This window comes from Scomber scombrus, chromosome 13 (assembly GCF_963691925.1).
Source record: "Scomber scombrus chromosome 13, fScoSco1.1, whole genome shotgun sequence".
NCBI classification, from domain to species: domain Eukaryota; kingdom Metazoa; phylum Chordata; class Actinopteri; order Scombriformes; family Scombridae; genus Scomber; species Scomber scombrus.
In genome coordinates, this window is record NC_084982.1 from 22,036,264 (window position 1) to 22,060,867 (window position 24,604).

The window sequence follows — 24,604 nt, forward strand, 5'->3', positions numbered from 1 at the left end:
ATGACAGTCACACACTGACAAGACTCTGCCAAAACTGAGTCTTTAGAGAGACACATCTCTGTATATCCCTCCCTGCATCCTCCCCCTCTGTATGATTGTTTCCTACATTTTTCTCTTCATCTTTCTCTCTTTTTTTTTCTAGGTTTTTTTTTTTTTCTTCAGTTTTCCATTGTTTCTCAGTCTTTGTGGCTCTTGCAGACTTTGCTGTGGATTTAACCTGAAAGCCACCTTGTTAGGATGATGTGGATTGATGGATTGATTTGTCACAGGGAGGGCAGTATGTCTTTGTGTGTGTGTGTGTGTGTGTGTGTCTGCGTGGGTGCGTGTACGTGTGTGAACGCCACTTGACAACGTCACCACACATTAGCTTCTCACAACTGATCTTAGACTCAGAATTCAAACAACTGAAATAAGCAAGCCCTGTTTTTTCATCGTGTTAGCATTATACCGCCCTTTGCGTGTGTGTGCTTGAATCTAAAAACATTTTGCTTGATTATATGTTGTTTTTTTCCCCCAAAGTATCTACCTCTGTCTTCTGTATTTCACACACACACACTGACCTTTCCTTCTCTTTGTGCGTACTCTTGGCTGCCTCTCTGTATATTGAATGCCCTTTGACCCCTCTCCATCTCCCCCAGTAAGCTAATAAAGGTGAACAGTAATCAGTAGATGGTCAGTGCTGTCATTCCTTGCCGGTGCAGCCATTTATCTCTATCAGTCTCTACACACTGGTCTCTGAAATGTACTGTACAGTATATTGTATGATGCTTGGGAGCGAGAGGCACAAAGAGAGGGAGGCCATTTGTTTCTGTCCTGGACTAATCGGTTACATTCCCTGTGATGGATTTATTCTGAAAGAGTTTTGTGTGTCAGCAGAGGAGTGTGTAGGCTTGCTTATGTACATGAGAGATACTACAACAGTCTCAGGAATGTAGTCCACATGTCTAAGCACAGGTACAGCACTGTAGGTTTTCAGTGCTAGGAGGGACCTCCAAAAACAAAGTTGTGATTAACTGATGCTAACTGTTTTTTTTGCTGAGTCTTTTTTATATAGTGACAGATGTTTCTTCATGTGTAAGGTTGTCAAAGTTGATCTTGAGTAACAGCTGGATCTGAAAAGTAGCATATCGGGGATCCAGGAATCAAAAAGACAAGACGCTGTTACTGTTGAGTCTTATTGAGTCTGATTTCTATTGCCACAAACACTTCTAATTCTGTGTGTTCTGACATAATTAGTTATCACTGTAAATACAACAGGAACTCACTAAATGTTGCATTGCAGTCTTTGCTCTCAGTTTAGATGTGAATTGTAGGGAATTAGAAACTGATTATTAGATTTTATTTGATGGGTCAACTTGAAAATATTCTGCTCATTTTTAAAGAGGTTTTTTTTTAGAGGTGCCTGTTTTATTTCACTTTTATCAAAAGACTAACAATTCAGCACTCCACATCATTCATGCACAAGCATTCCAATATAGAATGTATGAGCAACTAGCATCAAGATATATAATCATGCTTAAGGACATGGACAGGGAACATTGACTTCTGCTGGTTTCTCTAGAAACCAGGCCACTACATCTTTCTATTATTATTACATTTGTTACAAGACTGTCGATAAATGCAATTTTCTCTCCTTTTTTTGAACGGTTTCTACTCAATGCAGGAGCATCTACATCACACTCAGTGGGAACTAGTCAGTACTGGTCTGAGACATGAGACTGAAGATGATGTCACATGCTCTTTTATGGTTTATGTCCATTCAATTATTATGGAGCCCTTTGGGATAGCAAAACCTCATTTCATCTGCTGGGAGATTGAACCACATAACACACACAACATACAGTAAATACAAGGCACTTTGCTTACAGGAATGATAGTCACTCCACAGCAAATGCACGCGCTCAATCACACATACAGGTACTTACAACAGCGCGCACATGCCTACCTCTTATGAGTTCTCGCTGGTTGGGAAAATCACTGATTTTAATAAAAGCAGTTGTTTGTAAGGGCAGTATTGGCACAGTATATCCCATCTGAGAACCAGTCTCTATGGGCTTTGATGTTGTAATGTTTCTCTTAAACTCTGGATTAGTACATAAGGGAACTTCTGCTGATGGAATGAGAAGTTTTAAGTCTCTGTTAGCTGAAAAAAAAACAGGTTTTTGGCTATAGAAATAATACGGAAATAGAAAGCAAAAATTGAGCTGTATCTCCTTTTCAGAGCCTCTGAAATGTGGTTTGGTGTTGTAGAAGTTTGTTCTGTTGCTGAGTCTGCTGGCTTTGTAGCTGCAGCCTGCTGCTAAGCTGCTCCTTGGTGTAATTTTGACTTTCAAAGTAGCCCATTGCATTCCTGCCAACAAAATAGCCTTGGGATAGCTTGGTGTTCTCTCTCGTTATGTTTTGTTTTTAATTCTTTCTCTCTTTTCTTTCTTCTCTCCTTCTCTTTCTCTCTTGTTGTCACCCCCATCCCCTCTCTCTATCTTTCCCAGGCCTACTCGTTTCCTTTTCTATAGCGTCCTCTCACAGTTTCTGTTTTTTCTCTGCCAACCCCCCCCACTCTTGTATCTTTCTCCCTCAAACCACTTTGTTACTCATGTCTTGCTTGTCATACTCTCTTACTCTCTCTCCCCCTCTCTCTCTCTCTCTCTCTCTCTCTCTCTCTCTCTCTCTCTCTCTCTCTCTCTCTCTCTCTCTCTCTCTCTCTCTCTCTCTCTCTCTCTCTCTCTCTCTCTCCCTCTCTCTCTCTCTTTCTCTCTATCTCTCTCTCTCTCTCTCTCTCTCTCTCTCTCTCTCTCCTCTCTCTCTCTTTAAAAGCAGCTTAATTCTATCATCTTACAGTTGGACAGCAGTAATTACATTTATGACACAAATCCTGCTACTCACAGCAAAATACTTTGTGTGTGAGACCAAGTGTGTGTTGTTTGTGTATGTTTGAATATGTGGATGCATGCTCAGCACCCAGTGTCTGTGCACTTATATATTTGTATGTGTCGTTGGGTGTGTGTGTGTGTGTGTGTTTTCTACTGGTTTTTCCCTGATAACCCAACACCACTAAGCTATTTATAATACTATTTATTTCATCCTCCTCCCCAACCCTCTGCAAACAGACAAGTTTGGACTCAGAGGTCACTGTCTGTAAACATACTGTTTGCTCCTCTTTATTAGACTTCTGAAGCTGATTGCAGTTTTCCTCAAACTTTGTAGATCCTCCCCAGTGGAAAATGACCCTTGACCCCGGCTCCTTGCATGAGTTTCAATGAACAACATCACAGGAATATTTCACATGGACCGTATTAATCTTCAGTAAGCCATGCGTGACAAAAACAGTGATGTGTGCAAATCTAGACATGTCTTTTGAGTTTAAGTACGCTGGATTATGAATGCATTGTAACAGAAAGGAAAATGTTGGCCACTTCTTTAACTTTAAGGATGCTTGTGTTTTGAGAGTGATGCTGGCAACTGCAAACATGTTGGCCTGAGAAATTTAGAGTGTAAATAAAGGGAATAATACATCAAAAGTCCTGGACATTTCATGTTGAGTTTATTCATGCATTTGATGGCCTTGGTTCAAATGTTACTGGCAGCTCTAATCCACTGTCCTTAGAGTTTTAAAATAGTGGATTATCTATTCAAATGGACACATGTAACCTTTATTAAGAATATAAAGCACTCGCCTAGAATTAAACTATTTTTAAATCCTGTTTTTAAAGATTGTAGACTATGCTTTGTTGTTTGGCCAATTACCTAATGTATTCAATTCTCAGTACAGTTTGCTTAAGGATGGTGTTCAAGAGTTAAGGTGTGTGAGCACATTTTTGCAGTAGTAAAGTCGGTTATCAGTAGTCATAACTAGGGCTGAACGATTTTGGGAAAAAAAAAAATTGCCATTATTTTGACTGATATTGTAATTGCAATATGATTTGTGATATAAGAGGCAATCATTATTATCATATTCATTGAAAAACATTAAGATTATGGTGTGATTTTTACAGGGATCTGTACTAAACAAAGATGTAGAATATGATGTGTAGGCCAGGTCATTTTTGCAGCATGACAATATTTAATTTAAAGTGCTATTTTCACACACATTTCTCCTTTAACAAATATTGTGCCTCATGGGATTTGAAAATTGCAACATGCCAAATTGCGATTATGACCCTAACCCTATAACTGTTCAGTGTGACAGAAACATTGTTGTCCTCTGTAGATGTGTCTGCTCAGCTGTATGAAAATAACGTACATTTTAAAACTTAGAGTTGATTCAGTATAGATTAACTACATACTGTATAACGTAAATGATGTTTACTTCTTCAGTATGCATCTGGGTGTCATATGGAGTGTGTTTATGGATGAGAGTGTCACCAGTCATGGTCCTTGTCCATCTTCCCTGCTAGCAGCCGACTTACATTATACATGTGCATACATTCCATGTGCGTTATTACTGTGTGTGTGTGTGTGTGTGTGTGTGTGTGTGTGTGTGTGTGTGTGTGTGTGTGTGTGTGTGTGTGTGTGTGTGTGTGTGTGTGTGTGTGTGTGTGTGTGTGTGTGTGTGTGTGTGTGTGTGTGTGTGTGTGTGTGTGTGTGTGTGTGTTTAATGGTTGTTTAAATAGATGTGGAAGTCACATCAACCCTCTCATCTTCCCTGCTCCAAGGAAAAAAAATGCACACACACACACACACACACACACGCACGCACACACAAAGCACAGTCATGTGTATAGGGAATCATTAGCTAAAGTGATTCTGCTTTAGCTATCATGAATCACAGTGGCATCATATCGACAAGCCAGAACCAGCAAGGAATCCAAAATGTGTGTGTGTGTGTGTGTGTGTGTGTGTTTGTGTGTGTGTGTATAAGGATTACCAGTACTTTGAGCTGGCAGCAAGCCCAGCCTTCCCCCCTTCCCATTTTTCTCTGTCTTCCTCTCTGCCACCATGGTATTCCCCAGAGGAAACTTAATTTTCTCTCTCCCAGTCTCCTGTGTCCTCTTTCTCCCCATCTCGCCCACCATCAGTGTCTCCCTGTTTTAGATGACACACAGCAGCAAACTAAATTGGAAGGGCACATTACCTTCTGTCCCTCTTTTGTTCTATAATCAGCAATCGTCAGACATGGTGGGGAACATTACAGCGGTTTCAGGCTGAACTTGGTCCAACTTTAGCAGTCAGCATGTCATTGGCTTTGGTTGGGTCTCTGCAGCAGCATAGCGACCATTGCTAGGTAGCCTACTTAATGCAGAGCCTGCGAGGTTGGCATGACTCGCTATTTCCCCACTTGTGAACTGTATATGCAGGAAATTGTGATTTTCACAGCATTTCTTTGCTTTACTCTCCCTTGAATACTTCTGCTATTTTCCTGTCTTCTCATCCATCGTTGTCCTCTTCATCATTCTTTCTGCTGTGTCCCCTCCCTCCCTCAGTAATATCTCTCTCAGTATACTTGTAATGATGGATGGAGAACCAGTAACGGTAAAGCAGACCCTGCATCCATCACAAACTCAACAACAGCATAGTTAACTGCATCACCGTTTTTTGTTTTTTCCATTTCTGTGCTCTCCTGTGTGTAGCCATGTCATTGTCTTTCTGGCTTCTTGCCAGTATCTCCACGGGCTTTTTAACCCAATCACAGCAAGACACAGCAGGGTAAACGTATTATTTGACAAACCTAATCAGACCTGGGAAAAATGGGCACATCCCACAAAACCATTTTACTGTCTAAAATATTGATAATAAATGTCAGCTGTTGCTTTATGAGGTATTTTCATTGTTTTTTAAAATTCAGATAGTTTCAAATGATGCTGACACATCTCTTACCCTATATTTCTCTGTCTTCCCCCCTTTTAGCTCCATCACCTCCCGTGGAGCTCGGCCCTACGCTCGGCTTGAAAAAGTCCAGCTCGCTGGAGAGTCTCCAGACTGCCATGTCAGAGGTCAACAGAAAAAACGAACTCCTCCCCTTCCACCGTCCTCGCCCGAATATGATCAGAGGAAGAGGTTGCAACGAGAGCTTCAGAGCAGCTATTGATAAATCCTACGATGGGCCTCCTGAAGATGATGATGGTAAGAGATATAAGGAGGGCACCGTCGTGTTGAGTTGGGGGCATGTGGCATGGGGGCAAAATAATTCAACACCCGCTCATACCAAAATTTCGGAGTATGTTGCACTTTTCACCACGCCCCTATAAGTGGCGTAACACTATTTTGTTGTTGTGAAATAATGTAGTTGAAACAAGGTGCATGGATTTCACTTGCTGTTTGTTGCCATTTTCAAGTTGACAGGGATTTTGTATTTTTTATAACTCCCCTCTAATGGTTGACATACAATATATTTTTAATGCCCCTCAATGGACTTTTCATACAAAGTGATAATGTGTAATGTAATTCCCAATCTCACTTTCTCCAGTAAAGTAAGATGAGGGCATTACCAGAAGTTCGCCACACCTCAAAGTGTCAACACATGCATTAGTATGAATCAATGCAGCAGCTTTGTCCCTACAGTATGTGATTCAATGTTGAGTTGGGCTTTAGCTTTAAATATTTATCTAGGAGCTAAATGGTAGCTGTGTGGTTTGTTTCACTGGGAGGGAGTGGTTCAATTCCCAGCTGTATTATTAGCAGCAAACTCTTATCAGTCACCACCAGAGTAATGAGTCGGGCTGTTTCAGATCACTACACTACACACAGGATAAGACTAATAGGGCATGTCAACACCACACACGCAGTGGCCGCATCTGTCACCATCGTTAAAAACATTCAACACTTCGAGAGCTGCTGTTAATTGACAGAGAACAGTTCTCCAAATCACATTCAAGAAATCCTTTCTCTTTCTTTCTGTCTTTTTCCTTCGTTCTCAGTGTGTTTCTCTCTCTTTCTAGAAGTATAGATTATATATAAATTCAATGTCAAATGTAAATTTATGCCAGCTCCAATCTGAGCTTTTGAGAGGCAAAATAGTTTTATCTATTGGTGATTAGGAAGGTTAACATTGCGCACATTTTTAATATTCAGTCGGGCCTCATGCCAGTCATAGGAAAACTACACAGGGCGTGTCCTGCCAAGAAAATCAGTGGGATCTATAATAACATGTAGCTGATACATTGTGTTGGATCATGGGCTAATACCACAGCGCTGCACAGATTCCAGTGAATTCAGTCGTCAGGAGGTCTTTTCACTTGTGGCTTTGAGTCACTAGCTTTGATGTCTGATGTCTGATGTCAGCTGGGATGGATTATAGTGGTGAATAGTCGTTTCTGTCATTCTCTGCCTTGTCTTTCTTCACATGTTTTGCTACCTTCACTTATGTGTTACTTTCCATCGCTTTTGTTTCTGCCTGTCTTGTGTGTCTTTATTCTCACGCTATCTCAACAAGTGATTGCTCGTAAAAAAAGAGCAATCATGTTAGTATTTTTGGGTAGTTCAGTGATTGGCTGATTATTATAGCAGATGGAAAATATAGCTCACCAGCACAGTATCAATGTTGGTCTTAAGGAGAAAAAAAATCACTATGGAGGCGCCACTGCAACATCCAAATTCAATCCAATCAGTCCTGATTCACCACATTTTTCATGTGGGCTGCACAGAAGTTGTGACTTTGCAGATTTTAAGAAAATTAAATACTCATGTAAAGTATAAATAAAATATTTTTTTGTGGCTCATCGTTTATTGTAAATAACTCTATATTTTGTGTGCTGAAAGAAGTTGGTTTAGTGTACACACACACACACACACACACACACACACACACACACAGACACGTAATTACAATGTCATTCTGCTGCTAGACATTCTTTGTAATTAAGGTTGAAGGGAATATCCACACAATCTAAATCTCAATTAAAATGAAATAATTTGGTTTGGTTATCTCATAAAATCTGACGAGTGGTCTGTGTGTGTGTTTGTGTGTGTGTGTATATGCATGTGCATGTGTGTGTGTGTGTGTGTGTGATCATTGTTATTCAAGGCCAGGTCTCCAATCTGTCGAAGAAGTAATGAAGCATCACAGTTGCACTTTGAACATTTTCACTTTCTTATTCCTGAGAGATGATTAATTCACTGTAAAGTTAATAAATCTGCCATGAAGATGCAGAGTTGAGAAAGTTTAGCATCATGTTCCTGTTTCTGAGCTGTTGATATATACTTTGTAGTGTCTATATGTTTCTGTTTGTACACATCTCTGTGTGCATATGTGTTTCTGTGTGATACCACATGCTATGTAGTCTAAATTGTATCATGTTATGCAATGGGGATTAGCAAATGCTGCTTGATTTTACCGTTAATAATAGTCACTCTGGATGAGAGTATTAGCTTAACGCCAACACTAAATGTTGTGCTCACTGTGAACCTTACCTTCCAGCATTCACCTCTTCTCCTTATTCACGTAAACGTCTAAATTAAAAGGGCAGAATGGTGATTCTTGACAATGCTGAAGACTTTGTACTATGTAAAAACATTCAAATGATAAATAATCTTCTTATTTGACCACAGGTCATACCTCAATCTCCCTATTAACGTTGAACTGGTCACAAAAGGGATTCTTGGGATGGTTCAGAGGGTTTAATGTTAGCTGTTGATCAAGCCATTAGTGGGCTGGATTGTGGTAAACTGTGTAAGATTAAATCCAGTTTCAAATAATTAATTATATCTTCAGTTAATAACAAATAACTTTGACGGGAAATCATTCATTATTTGATTTAACTGTGTTATGTGTTTCATCCCGCACTATCCTTAATCTTCTTTCTCGTCTTCCTTTTCCTCCAGACGATGGTTCAGAGCAGAGTTCGGGCCGGGACACCCCTGCAAGTAGTTCTTCGCGCCAGGGAGTTGGGGATCAGATAGAGGAGAAAGGCAAAAAAAACAAGAAAAAGAAAGTGAAGACAAAGAAGAAAGAAAAGAACAAGGGGAAAGGAAAGGAAAAAGAGAAGAAGAAAGCAGAGGAGCCTGAAGAGACGGAAAAGAAGAGCAAAAAAATAGGCTTTGGCCTGCTGAGGTGAGAAACTGTGTGTGTGTGTGTGTGTGTGTGTGTGTGTGTGTGTACCTGTGTGTGTGTGTGTGTGTGTGTGTGTGTGTGTGTGTGTGTGTGTGTGTGTGTGTGTGTGTGTGTGTGTGTGTGTGTGTTTAAGACAGGAGATGAGAGAGATGAAAGGAATTATGAATGATTATGTTGTTGTTTTTTTAATGTTATTTATTTTTTTATTAATAAAGAAAAAGTGCAGAGAAACAGGAAACGGGTAAATAGATGGCTTTGACATGTAGCAAAGGTCTGAGGCCGAAATCCACAAGTCGACGTTGCAGTTACGTGTTAGAGTATCAAAGCGCCCGGGAGATGTTTATTTTCAAAACTTCAAATTCATAGTCACATTATTTTATTGTAGGTGTAGTTCTTTGAATGTGTGTATGCAAAATGACCAAGACAAGTAAAATGACTTCTATTCTAACATATGATGTCTATAAATGTTGGATAAAGTTATAGTTTTGATAGCTGGAAAGCACCCATTCCTGCAGGGTTTGCGTTTGTGTAATATGGATTCAATAATGATGTTCTTACCTGACATGTGTATAGATTATTAAACTGAATATCACATCCAGGTACAAACAAATAATAAACTTGGTGTAACCTGTAAATGCAGACTAATTAGGTAATTTATTTATCAATATGGCCTAATTGAGCTGCTTATCTCAATCAATAGATTAACCCACTGGTTCTTTCTGTACTGTAGCAAAAGTTGTTATAATATTTATGTTTTTATTATATATATAATTATTATTTTATATACAGTATATTTTTAGTATATGTTGTATTATACAAAAAACATATATTTGTCCTGTGTCAGAAAATAAGATGGATTCCGAAAATCTGATATATGGGGTCCTCAAATATGCATAAACTCGTTTTTTTCTTTTCTGTAACTATACTGTTGGCACATAAACTAGCACAGTGTCCACACACCTAATGCATTCATACAGTATTAGACAAAAAAACCTCCTTAAAACATGAACACACCAGGGTCTTTTTTCCCCTCATGAAACACTATCACATGCTCACAGGCACACAGAAACCACTTAAAGAGCGGTGCCCCAATTTCCTTAAGAGGTGCTTAAAATTATCTGTCAGAACTATTTCATGTGATTAACTTTAACACTATATCTTCCAGTGTGAAAGAGGGCATAGATACACACTCACACACACACACACACACACACACACACACACACACACACACACACACACACACACACACATACTAAAAAGGGTGTTTCAATGAACAATTTGTACTTTCTACCTTAATTTTAACTTAATATCAGGTTGTGTGTTTTTTTCCACCATGGTTGTTACTGAAATGGGATTTCACATGACCATTACATAGATACAGATCTTTGGAAAAACACTTGCATGCATTTTATTCTACAAAATACAGCCTTTCCAAAAACACTTACAAAAGCAGTCTGTATGAACCAGAACACAGAAAAACACTTCCAGATTTCAAAGTCACATTTTATCATAATGATTATATCTCAAAATTGCTTGTTATTTATAGTGAAATATTAAGCAATTAGACTAATATTCACTAATTTGACTAAATGGAATACGTTCATTGCTCCTTCTTTGAAACTCACCTTTTTCCTCACCACTTTCCCATCCTGTTCTTTTTCATTTTCTCTTAACTCTTAGCTTTCTTTCTCCCATATCTTTAGTATTCAGTCATTGGTGAGAGATTTTCTTATAGTGAGCAGAAATGTTCCTTTTATGATGTTAAAATGCTGTCATCGACAGTTCAGTGTGTAAATGGGTCTTTACTCCTATACTCCCTTTGTGCACCAAAAGCGAAAATTTAAATGGATAAGTGGATGAATTGAGTTATATGGTACGTTCTTTTTTTTGATCATCCATTTTTTTTCATTTTATTGTAATTTAATGTCAGACTCACTTACCTACCTGCTTCTCTTTTTACTGTGAAATCTACTTTAAGTATCAGCCTAGTCATTACACATAAAATGCAACTTTAGGTTGTATAAAAACATCACTATTAGATGCTGAATTGTGTTTAAAGTGTGGATTATTATATAGAGTCGTTGCAGCTGATAACTGCAACGACTCTGATAACTGATTTTGAAACCTTTTAAGCTCTACAAAGAAAAGGCCATTCACCTTCACTTTATTGGGTTGACATCTGAGCGGCAGATATCCTATGGCAACAGCAAAAATAATATGTATGTATAAATCAATGCAAATAATTCCAAATGTGTTGATGTTAAACAATTATAAAATATTTTGCTTCAACCACAGTTTGACTCCACCTTGGAAAAATGCTCAATAACTTGTAAATATGTTGCAGTGGCTGATAGTTTTGGCCAATGAATAAGAACATTTGATGATGGTTATTGTTCCGATAATGGAAATTCAGCCTATAATTACATCCGATAATGTGGACTAGGGTGGCCACTTGAAACCCTCTGTGTCGGTGCCTGTTTACATGAGGGTGGGGCTGAGCTGATTCAGGAGATGCTTAAGGTGGCTCTACACTCCTTTAGACATGCTTGTATGATGGTGCAAAGGACCATTAAACCCTGTACCTCTACACCTTTCTAAAGGCGGATAATGGGATGAGGGGCATGCTCTGTAACTTTCCAAAACTGACAAGCCGACACTCTCGTTCACTTCACTCACAGAGGACTTGAACGGGTAAGAAAGGACCCATGGTTTGAACTTCTCGCTTTATCCATCGCATTCCTTTTTCATTCATGACAAATGCTTTTAATACTGATTCTGAGCGACCATAAATCATGCTTTAGAGTGGAGCAGGTGGATCGTGGCGATAATATTGATATAGCTGATATTTGACTTGAACACTAATGTTATTGCAGCCATATGTTATCAAAATAATTGCTTGTCTATCGTGACGTCACAGGTCATTGGGCACCAAGTCCGATTTCATGTTATTTCAGGCCTTGTAAAATAGTCACACATTGTGTTCATTCTTCTAATTGGCAATAATCTATTTTTAGTTGTCTTAAATTAATTTGAATATTTGGTCGTTATGATTCTGTTAATTAAAACTTTCTCCCTAACAAAAGCAAAGCGACAGCTGCTTATTAACAGATTACAATTGATCTTCTACAAACAATTGTTGGTCACCGTTATACCTTAATCTAAAATGATGGTGCCGATGGAGACTCTCTGTCTCTGAGGTGTAGATGCATTTTAATGTCTTGTCTACTTCATGCTTGTTTTGTTGGGTTTTTTTTGTTATTCAGTCAGTCAGTCAGTCAGTCAGTCAGTCAGTCAGTCAGTCAGTCAGTCAGTCAGTCAAAAACAATTAAAAATGTTAGTACTGTTCTGATGTGAATTTTGACTCTGCCTTGCCCTTGGTGGTCTCATTCTCATTTCTCTCCTTTAATTGCTCAGCAAAACTGTGGAGCAATGTGCAAGCAGTGTATAACCAACAGCTCATTGGTGGCACAATGTAATATATTCATCCCTTTGTTGCCTTCCTCTTTTCCACAATCCCTTTTCCTTTACAACCCCAAACCACCACTTTACACACCTAACGTTATCTTCTTGTTCACCTCCTTCTGTCGCACCATCTTAGCAATGACTTAAGTGCCCTAGAGTTCGGTAAAGGTTACCCCCAATCCCTTCTTCCTGTGTTCATCCATCTCTCTTCAACATATCCACCACTCCTTTTGATTATGGTCCATATGGCCTACACAGTAGACCCACAAATATCTCAAGTTTAATATAACCACGCCTTTCTTCTATGCACCTATACACCTCTCCATCCATCCTTTCATCTTTTCATTTAACCACCATCTTCCAACCCTTAAGTGCCTCAAGAAACCATATAACACACAGCAAGGATATTTTTAGATCCTTCCACCACATCCCATCTCTCATCACTATAAGAGGGTCTTGATTAGAGCCTAGTGATAATCTCAACCTTTCTCTTCTTTACCTCTTTCTAGCCATATTTCTGTAACGTCTCTACCTCTCCCACCATCCCCCCTTCCCGCACACCCTCTAATCTTTGCATCATTCCAATTTTTTCCTTCTCCGTCTGCTCCCCCCAGCTTCAGCTCCCTATCTGCGTTTGATTGCTTGTAATGGTGGGAGACTGAGAAGGCAAATTGGTGCTATTCAGGGGAGTTCAATCTAGGCCGAACTACTGATTTGTCACATTCATCTAAAGCCAACTTTGACTAGCCTAATGGTCTGGAGGAAAGGTGGTATGAGATACTCAACCTTACTCCAACTCCTCTGGTTTTACAGTAGCAAATGGTGAAGTTTATCATCAGTTGATTCACACATATGACACACAGGATAGCTTTACTAAGTACTATATTATGTTTATATCCATGCACCAGCTGCAAAAACTAGTAAATATAGTTCCAATAGTAAATTTCACTCTTCTCACTGGTTTCCTCCAATTAATCTGTAATTTCCAAAAAGGGCTGAGTCCCCTTAGTTCCTCACATGAATGAATAGTGGGGGTAAACGTGTAGAAAGATGTAATGTCATTATTGTCGTGTTTAATTGACACTGTGAGCTGAGATTAACGTCAAACTCTGTATGTTTGTTTAAAATGCCCTTTAAAGTGGACAGATGGCTCCGGCATCTGGACTGCTGCCACCTGCCAATCAGATATGCCAATCATCTGTGTGTGTGTGTGTGTGTGTGTGTGTGTGTGTGTGTGTGTGTGTGTGTGTGTGTGTGTGTGTGTGTGTGTGTGTGTGTGTGTGTGTGTGTGTGTGTGTGTGTGTGTGTGTGTGTGTGTGTGTCACATTGGTAACATCCTAATGTCATGGATATTCATGTGGTGATAAAACATGATTGGCCACAGAGTCTGGCACATGGCACATTGTTACTGTCAATCTTTTGTGTGTGTGTGTTGATATTTCTCTTAAGGTCATTCTTTCTTGCTTAGATGGTTAAAGTTGATCAAACAAATCTGGCAACCCTACTCACAATCTTATTGCATAAACTCACATGCACGCGTGCGTACACACACACACACACACACACACACACACACACACACACACACACACACACACACACACACATACACATACACATACATAAAGCCATAATTTAACACTCTACAAACATAATTAACATGGGTTGTAGGAATGGCTATCTGAGCTGCTGTCGTGTGCATGCATGCGTGCGTGCGTGTGTGTGTGTGTGTGAAGGAGGGAGAGACTGTCTGTACAAATAAAAATATGGTAATCTATTAGGTGAGACTGTAAAATGGACAAGATCCACCATAACCAGAGTGCAGCAGGCATAGCAGTTGCCAGTGCATGATGTGTATGTGATTGTTAATATATGTGTGCATGCTGTTCATTTTCAGATTTAAAATGGTGTGAATTTATGAGAATCCATGATAATGAATGCATGCTTGTAATCATGCACTGCTGCTGTACCTCACCTCCATCACCACTCTTAACTACAGTATTTATGGACAAAAAGATAGTTTGAAGTTGTACTGTAGCAAGTCTCAAAACTAAAAGAGCAACATAAGTGGAGTGTGCAGCCATCAAGCAAAGAGTGAATGGATAGGGAAAACAAAATGTTGGCATTGAACAGCACAAAAACTTGACGTTACAATTAGAGCATCCTTCTGTCTGCTAGTCTGCTACCTATCCATTACCTCCCAATGATGCCTATAATTACTCTCTTCCCCCATATTTCTCCCCCTTTTTCCTTATTTCTCTTCTCCCACTCTCTCTCTCTCTCTGCTCTCACCAGCTGGTCATAATGCGACACCTCTTTTAGCCTTAAAGTGCTACATCGTTTGGACTATTATCCCATCTCAACGGTGGGGCCCATTAGGACTGAGTAGCTCCATTGTGGGCTCTATTTTGGTTGAGCTCCATGCAAGGCTTAGTAGCCCAAGTCTGCCCATATTGTATGCCTGTGTGTATGTGTGTGTGTGTGTGTGTGTTTGACTGTGTGAATGTGGTGCATAGTAGATGAAAGGGTTGATGGTAGAAAATGGACATACTCTGTTGCCGCAGTCCCTATCATTTGCAGGAGACTCTGATTGTGAACACGCCATCAAATCCAAATTATCTGTAAATAGAATGGTTGTGTTTCAGGGATGTTCTGTAAGACAGCATGGATGGAAATTGCGTATGCGTGCATTTGTTTGGATTGAGCTGCCCGTGAATGTGATCTGTAAAATGGTTACAGGTAAAGACGCAGTGTCAGTTGCTGCCCTTTATTTTGTGTTATATATATTTAGTGTATTTTTGGGCATTTGGGAGGTGATTATGTTGGAGTAAAAATGAACAAATCAATGCAAAACCCAAAAATAATTCAGAAAAAATTGTGCTGCAAGAAGAATGCAACTTTGTGTGTCTTGTGACAGAGATTAATTTATCTCAAATACCAAAAGAATAATCTGATTAGTATGTTTATGTTATGCAATTATTATATTATATCTCTAAGGCACTGATAAAGACTGCTAAATGTTCATGTTTATAAGCCTACACATCCACACACACGTCAGCGGTAATAGGAAAACTAAATCGGTCGGAGGTAAATAACTGCCTGCCCCATCATCGGCATCTTTGTCCTGATGTGGGCGTCTCAGGGTTCAAGGTTCAAGGTTCAAGGTGTCTTTATTATCCCCAAGGGCCAATTTGGTTTACAGCCAGCAGTCATACATAAACAACAAATGAATAAATACAATAATAAAATAAATACAAAATTAAATTTTAAGAATAATTTAAAAGGCTGATAGTACCAGGAATGAATGACTTCTTGAACCTTTTCATTCTGCATCAGGGCAGATTGTATCTGCGCCCTGATGGAAGCAACATGAACTTGTCTCTCAGTGGATGGCTCCGTTTGGCCAAGATAGATCAGGATTTTTACAAGCACCTGACCTGATACAGGTCGTGGAGGTCGTTCAGTGCCCTGCAGGCTATTTTCTTCTGTGTATCATCATACCATACATAATTACTGCTTCTTGTTAATAATGTGAATGATGCTTTTAATACCCAGTGCTAGTTGCAGTAGCTAGCATGCCATTCTGCTGTCGTCTTTACGTATACTGTAAGCAACATAAAACAGCATGATTAGATTTGGGTGAGGCAAATTTGAAGTTTACGTAACAGGATGCCCCCTTCAAGTTCTTTCTGCAGGAATCAACCCAGTCTTCTGACTAGACATGGTTTGGTATCGTTTTGTAATCAGAAACAACATGCTTGAAAGTGGGGAAGGAACCGCTGACTGCCAATCACACAACATGACAGGAAGTCATTGGGGTGTCACTGACTGATGTCATGCTTGCCAATCAACTGTGTTTGTGTGTGTGTGTGTGTGTGTGTGTGTATGTGTGTGTGTGTGTGTATGCCTACATGTGAATTTGTGCTTTCTTACATCATCCACATCAGGGTGTGTGTGTCAGCTCACATATGGTTGTGTGTGTGTGTGTGTGTGTGTGTGTGTGTGTGTGTGTGTGTGTGTGTGTGTGTGTGTGTGTGTGTGTGTGTGTGTGTGTGTGTGTGTGTGTGTGTGTGTGTGTGTGTGTGTGTGTGTGTGTGTGTGTGTGTGTGTGTCCGTTACCACGGCACACTTGTCAATCATTCATTCCCTTAGGGATCCATTTGCCAATGTTAGCCAATGGAGGCGTGTCTGGGGAGTGACAGAGGGAGGGGGTGAGAGAAGAGCAGAAGAACAGAAAGAATAGGTGAAGTGAGAGTCACAGATGTTTGCACTCGTTTTCTACTCGTTTGTCAGTCCTCATGTACTATTCAGAAGTGAGCAGACTGTTCAGAGGGCTGCTCTGAACAGTCTGCTCAATGTTGTGTGACTCTTTGTTGGACTGTTGAAACTTGTCTTATATCTACTGATGTTTAACCAACTGCTGTCCACTCCTCACCTCTACAAGATTAGAAAATGTGTAGGTTGGATCGTGTTTAATGGTTAGGTTTAGGTTTTAGGTCAGCGATCAGCTGTAAACCTTGTATGTTCATTTTTAGAGCATTAAGCACAATGAGAAAATGCCAAGACTCCCTGTTTATTGGGTGAAAAAAGCCCTTTATCATCTTGGACTCCTATTTAATAAAAGTTACTTGTAGCAGGAATAAAGAAACCACGCTGTTTTAAAAAGGTCAAAAAAGGTTAAACACATATAATTAAATGCTAATTTTACACAAATAATGTAAACTAAGACTACTTGCACCTGTCTTTGACAAACAAAGCTCATGCTAAACCCAAAATGTCACAGCATTCAGGTTCATACAGTCTTTCTGGCCATGCGCTGTGATAAATATGCAGTAAAAGTCTTTGAAAGATTTGGAATGACGACAGTGTCGCCACACTCATGGAGTATTATTACAATACCTGCTGCTGGTTGCTCTGTTTAATGAGGCTGATATTTACAAAAGCCTTTGAGGAGACTGGCTGGGAACAGAGTGAAGGATATGTTATAATCCTCTTCTGTACATTTTGTCCTGTGAGAAATTAAATGCATATATTATGTACAACAGAGTTCATGGTATTGCTACTGATTACTTTACAACTATATGGTTCCTCATGATGAAACCGATCATGAAGAGAATCAGTAACTCCCACGGATAATACAGAACATATATTTTTTTCTCTGATCAGACATCAGACTCAGTAAATAGGGTTTTTTTTTTGTTGTTTTTTCAGCCTACCTTTTCCTACACAGATGGAAGCTTTAAGGAACCAGTGTACATATTTCTAATTAAATCTTCCTCACATGCAAATGAGTAGCTGTACACTTTCCATACAGATTATGGTGTTAGGTCGTGAATATTCATGAGGTATCATTCTGTTCCCACTAATGACGTATTCATCCTAACTAGCTGCCGGTCAGCTGTTCTTACTCTGATATTTCTTGTGAAACAAAGCTCAAGTGGTTATGCTATAACTTTATATCTGAACATTATTTGACTTGTATGTTTTAGCTTTAATTCATAGGAAAAAAGGTAAATGATAAAATGACTAATAAAAAAACTAGTTTCACCTTCAGCAGCTCTCGAAGTTGTAATGACAGTTAGATAATGGATTGTAATTTAAAAGATTACCCATGTTGGACAGAAGACTTCTTTTCATGTCGATAATTTTATATGTTGAATTGTTGTATGTCTTCCTTGTGTGTGTGTGTGTGTGTGTGTGTGTGTGTGTGTGTGTGTGTGTGTGTGTGTGTGTGTGTGTGTGTGTGTAACAGTATAAAAAGGGACTTGAAAGATAGGTATCATTATTTTGTAGAAGTCCATTATCTTTGTACATTTCTTTCCTCGCTCTGTACCAGATTTGTTAAATGATGTTGTGCCAGTGTGTGCTGTAGTTTTCATTGAATTTTCGGCAGCAATCAGCACCTGAATTACTAAGATGCAGCTCATTACGCAGTCAGCTCCTGGACTAAACCTGATAATGCCCTTCAGGTGAATTCTGCAAGGGAAAGAAAGCGCAATTCAGAGGTGGGATTCCTGTGAGATCACCAAGCTCAGAAACGAAATAACACAGGGACCTTGATTGCAAAAAATGTTTAAAACTTGCCATGAGGAAAAACTGCTATTATTCAACAAAATACTTCAGATTATGAGATGGTAATCTTTAGCATGAATCAAGTTATGAATGCATTAGGAGGCAATCAAAGATGTCATGTGAAACAAGGAGACATAATAAGGAAACACAATATTCATGTAAATGTTTTAACAAGAAAAAGGAAAGTTTAGTTACTGACTATAGTGATTTTATATTTGCAAGCAACATTTATAATCAGCCTCTTAACATCCTGCAATGTCTCTTATGATTTGCATGATTCCCCCTTAAATGCAAATGCAATGAGGAGAGAGGTTCACGGATGGCACCCAAACTGCAGCTCCAGCCTGTTGCGTCAGTTCAATAAATACAGCACATGTGTTTGGGGCACACTGTGTCACATCTGCGCCTGTAAAATCTGTACAATATGGCCCTGTGTATCTCCTCCTTCAGACTTGCATTTTTCTGCTACACATAGATAAATCAAACACAGTCGCACATGGTTGCTTGTTTATTGTAATCAGTGTTGTTCTGGGAAACTGACCCCGTGGAGAAAACACCTTCACAGGGATTTTAGGGAGGTAGAGAAGGCAGGATTAAATGAAAAAAAAGAAAGAAAGACAGAAAGCATGGAGGTAAGGAAATGTGGTGTGCAGTAGCCATATAACACACTTTGTATAAGTGGCTCTAAATCTAGATATTTTGTATGTATTTCACTTGCTGGCTCCAGGTTGGCTCTTGATTCTGAGGTTAGATTTATGTTTTGTGTACCCTGCACTCATATGTAAATATTTGGATGTGTAGCACTTCTCCATCAATTGTCCAAAAAAAACACATACAAATGAACACTACAGTTATTCTATAATTATTTTGTTGGCCCCTGGGGTCATTATGTAAAATTAGGTAAAACATATGGTTGGATTCATCTTATCGGGGACAATTGAGTTAATATCTGTCAGCTACCTCCTAAACACAAGTGTAATTTTTTTTTGTCAAGCTCCTCATTATTCCCCTCCGAAATGAAAGATACTTATCGATTCCTGCAGTGGTCCATTTAATAAGGAGCCTGTCCTCATCTGTTATAACAAGTTACACAGAAGGAAGGAACATTTTTGACTTAGTCAAATACAGACCCTGTATTTGGCACACACACATACACAGCTGATGCTGGTGTTCATATATCTCTCACTTCTCTGGCTTTGTCTTATCTATCTACTTCCATCTGCTTTATCTTTTTTTCAGTGAATGGGTTCTTGACAGTGATGAGTGTGTAAGGTTAAATTTTGAAGTATTTTGAGTTATAGTCCCTTCACTTTCTGTGAGATGTTTCATTAACGGGCACTAACAGTTGGGCTTTCCTCTGGCTCACTCTGCATCTCTTCAGCTAATACATACTACACGAAATCTGGCTTTATCCTCATCTTTTCATTTTTATTTTTTAAATCTAAGACAAGGGGAGGGAACAGGGATTACATGTGAGTGTAGAAGAGAGAGGAGGGGATGGGAGATGTTGAGTGCAACGAGAGAAGTGTTTGATATCAAGGGACGAGACGTAGAGATGAAGGGGTTGAGGGGAGGGGAGCTGCGGACGGAAAGAAAGAGAGCGGATAATGGGAGAAAATGAAGACACGGCTGACGTAAAAGAGGAGGGAAGGGTAAAAGCATAGAGGTGAAAGAGAGGTAAGTGAGGGGAAGAGAGAGAGTTGAAGGAAAGGGTAAGCCTGTAACACTGTAGGTAGAAGTAATTAGAGCAAGGTTTGTCCCCTGTGAGCTGAATACACACACACACACACACACGCACACACACACACACACACACACACACACACACACACACACACACACACACACACAGACACACACTGTTAATGCATACATGGTTACGGTTCTTCATTGCCCTCTGAGACCCCCTCTATGGGTGGTTATCTTTACCCAGAAGTCCACATTAAGCATTTCAAAGAAACTCTGCTCACACACACATTAACCCTTAGTGTATGTGATCTATAAAGTAAAAGTTCAAAACAATTACACATGAAATCTTTACATTGACTGTGACTGTCATCTTAGATAATACCCTAGCAGGTAAAGTGGTTCTTAAGAAGCATAAAAAAGCATTGAAGTGTAGACAAAAGGATAATACATCAATAAATGTACTAGATAAATACAACATAAGTTGTGTTATAAGGTCAGGGTTCACATGTTGGAGATATTAAATATTTAGCAGACATAAGTGGCTCAATTAACCATATGCTACTGGCCATGCAGCGGCTGAAGTGTAAAGTTTAATGAGCATCTATGGTAGAGTGTGTTTTTATTAGTATTAGTATGTCAGCAGGTTATACAGTATGTGTTTATAACATTTTGAGCATCCGAATGGCTTGTGATATTTCTATAATGTCAATCTAAAAAACATTTTCATTTTCTTTTTGAGGTTGTTTTTTTTTTTTTATGTCTCTTTCTAACCTGCCTGATATTGTAGTTGCAGTTTGTCATGTATCTAAGCCAATTAAAAGTGTTTAATTAAGTGTCATCTTTGGTAAATGTTAACTTAAATCTCTCTCACTTGTATGGAATATGTTTACCAAACCAGGATTGGATGCGGGCCTGAGACTGCCTGGAATGAATGATAAATTCAATGATACCAATGTTTAAATGTGATTTAACCGAGAAATAGAAAGTGTGCATTAACAAACAAGAGCAAGGGAGCGTAAATCATTCAGTGTAATTCATTGTTATCGGGATTATCCGTGAAGTGAATGAACTACACAGCAGACTGGAGTCTCTGCTAACAATGAGAAGCAGCGTGACAACTGTCTCATAAATGGGTCCAACGCAGATTGAACGTGCATTGAGTAGATGGACATCATACACACTTCTTCTGCTGTCATACAACATTTGAAACCTGAAAACTAATTTGAGGTTGCAGCTCAGCATTGTGTGTCAAGTTTGAATCATAAATAAATCCCTAGTAAATATTGTCTTTGGGTTAGGCACCTATTCAAATTCAAATTTTTAAAGTTTAGTGTGTAAGGGGCTTAGAAGTATATGATTAACATTCCCATGCTCAGTTATGTCTCATAAGTTGTTGCAGCAATGGTCAAAAATCCCTCCAAAATACCACAAAAATACAAGACACCAAGACCTTGAGGAACACTAAGAAAATTAATGCTGTGACTTGGTATCAAAAACTTAAAATTTGGAGATTTCTGTAATAATTGTATTTTTCGGTGAGCACTTCTGTTCTGGAAATTGCTCAGAAACCCTTTCATTGTCAATATACATAGGTAAGCCAACAGAACCATCACACATTAATACAGTCAGGCTCATTGAATCCATAAGAGTCTCAGCTTTCCATTCATACCTAAGTCATATAATTCAAGACTGTATATTTCTGCATACTATACTCCAGTATGCAGACATATTCAATTTCAGAATAGGCGAAAATGACACAATTATACTGCATGCAAAACAAAAAAAACTGCATGGGTTTTGCCCACAACTGCATGAGATTAGCATCAATTGGGAAAGGGTAGACTCGTTGGTACCCATAAAACCCCATTTTTTCAGATATCTTGAGGTGAGAGGTCAAGGGCCCCTTTGAAAATGGCCATGCTGGTATTTCCCCCGCCAAAATTTAGCCTAACCTTGGAGGGCTATAAATCCCCTTCTGACAAGCTATCATGACACCGTTGGTACCAACCAATGCCTTAGGTCCTCTAGATTCATATGATACCAGTATCTGCACTGTAGGACCCACCACAGCCTCTAAAAGACTGTAGTGTTGGCTGAGGATGCCGATGTCCTCGGGGAGTAAAAGAGGTTAACTGTCAAAATGTGTTTCCATTATCACCCTATTAGGCCATATTCAGTCCAAATCAGGCGTGGTGGCAAAAACACCAGTCCTTTCATTCATCTGAATGGGGGTATTGTGTTTCGGCTGCAGGCGTTTTGGCCACAGTGGCGCCACAGCAGCCTGTGGCTGGAAAGTTGAGCCAGAGTCAACTTATGGAGAACCCCAACTGTGCCAGTTACAGCCAGAGATCAGGCTGATCAGAGCTGAAAGCTCTGGCATGAAAGAGTACAAATACTGAATGAGAAAGGAAAGGATGAAAGAGAAAGTCAGTGAATCAGATCAATAATATATATATTACACAGTGTTATAAGTTGTAGGGTTAGGCACAAATAAATACGCCCACACCTCCGTTCAACCCTCTGGCTGTCGGCTACACCGCCTGATTTGGTTTGAATATGGCCTTACAGTGACCCTGAGAGGTCAACACAGGGCAACTTAAGAAAACTCAAGTTTAGACTTGATACAAACAGTGTGTGTTGAGCCCTCAGGACTGTTGTACCAATAGACAGAAAATACTCAACATGTTCATTCATTTGATAATGTGAATGTGTTCACAATGTCAGAAGCCATTCACATATGTGAGGTATGACTGTTATGAAGTTCAGTTATGTGTGTGTTTTGTTTGTGTGCTTACTATGGCTTGCATGTGCGTGATGCATGATCTCCTCTAGGTAATGACTTGTGCAGTGTCCAGTAATGCTGAGTATGCCGTTGATGCTGACCACACACAGACAGTATTGACCGCTGTGGCTTGAGTATTGATATGTGGCCACTTAAAATGGGCCTCTAAGTCTATTGTGTGTTTGCCATCTTTTTTTTAAATTTAGATTAGGCTGTAAAGGTAATTTACTTATTGAGTATTCAGGTGCAGCAAGAGGTTGATGAAGCAAGAAGTGTGGTTTACATTTAGTTGTGTGTCTGTGTGTGTTTCCTGTTATTTTTGTTTTTGATTGAGAGGTTGGAGAAAGCAGATTCATGACAGTACCCCATTGATCTTGACACTGACTTATTATATTGTATTATATTACTGTATGATATTTCCCTCTTCGTTTCTCTGTGTCATTGTTTCTGATTACCATCTCTCTATCTTTCTGTCTGTATTGCTGTTTCTCTATGCAGATTCGGGAAGAAAAAAGAGGAGAAGAAGGAAGCGAAGGCAGCTTTGCAGCGACAGAAGTCAGACATTCTGAGTGATCTGGAGCTCGAGAGGATGAAAGACGAGAGGGAGAGGTGGGAGATGAGATGATTAGGATTTTGTTTGCTCTAAATTTGCTGACAAACTGACTAAGATAATGTGTACTTTGAGTAGGTTTTTCTTTTTTTTCTGTCATGATAATCATCTTTTGTTTTCATTCTCGATCATATAAATGATTGTTCATTTATCATTTTCATTGAACAGATCGAAACCAGTTTATTTCTTTGCATTGCTTTTTATTCTTATCACTCTTTTCCATTCCTTCTATTATTCTCTACTTTGTGCTTGTCATTCCTGACCTCTAAACTGATGGTGTCTTTCTATGGGGTTTGTTTAAATATATTTCCCTGTGGATGTTGTCCTCACATAATCATCTGCCAAACAATCAAACTTGCACAAAATCGCAAAAACAACTTATTATATACTTGTGCTGACTCACTGTTTCTCAATGTTTCAATTATCCTCCTTCTTACTCATTTTGTATTAAATTAATATTTTAATAAATATTAAGTGCCATAACTGTTTATCCATCTGTCTGTCAGAATTGAGGCAAGTCATCCTGAACTGCGGTCCAGAGACCAACAAGGTGGCGCTGGCGGATACCCAGACGTTGAGGACGATGACGGAGACCCCAATTATGCCCGAATACAATCCTTCAGGGACCGCAACGTGGGTCAAATACCGCAGCCTCTGTCTCAGTCACCTCCTTACAACACAATTCATCAGGGCCATGTCCGGACTCCGTCCCCCCAGGGCCCTTCAACCTTTCCAGGGCATGGAAATCACGGTAACGACCCTGGAGCTATCCCTGATGATGATCCCCTCGATAGGCTTTACGCGAAAGTCAACAAGCCAAGAGGAGCTGGGACTACGTCTCCACCTGTGTCTCCTCCTGCCAATGATGGGTAAGGAACCATGTCCTTCTTATAAGAGTGTGAGGAATGCTTAGGCCCCTTGTTTGAGTGGTAGTTATCTCTAGCCCCTTTTACACAGCCCGTTCAAGGCCATTAGTCCACCTCCCAGCTCTGCATAAAAG

At 39.5% G+C, this 24,604-nt stretch overlaps 1 protein-coding gene across 1 annotated transcript in view; it reads left to right on the forward strand.

Moving 5' to 3' along the window:
* The window catches only part of LOC133992635 (partitioning defective 3 homolog B-like), a gene marked incomplete at its 3' end in the record, with an annotated part of 152,272 nt that extends 127,993 nt beyond the window's left edge, over nt 1–24,279 (forward strand). The window contains 5 exon segments of the mRNA XM_062431320.1: nt 5,845–6,060; nt 8,758–8,986; nt 22,464–22,598; nt 23,493–23,603; nt 24,111–24,279. Of these exon segments, the coding sequence (XP_062287304.1) occupies nt 5,845–6,060; nt 8,758–8,986; nt 22,464–22,598; nt 23,493–23,603; nt 24,111–24,279 (860 nt within the window).
* Between the last annotated feature and the right edge of the window lie 325 nt (nt 24,280–24,604).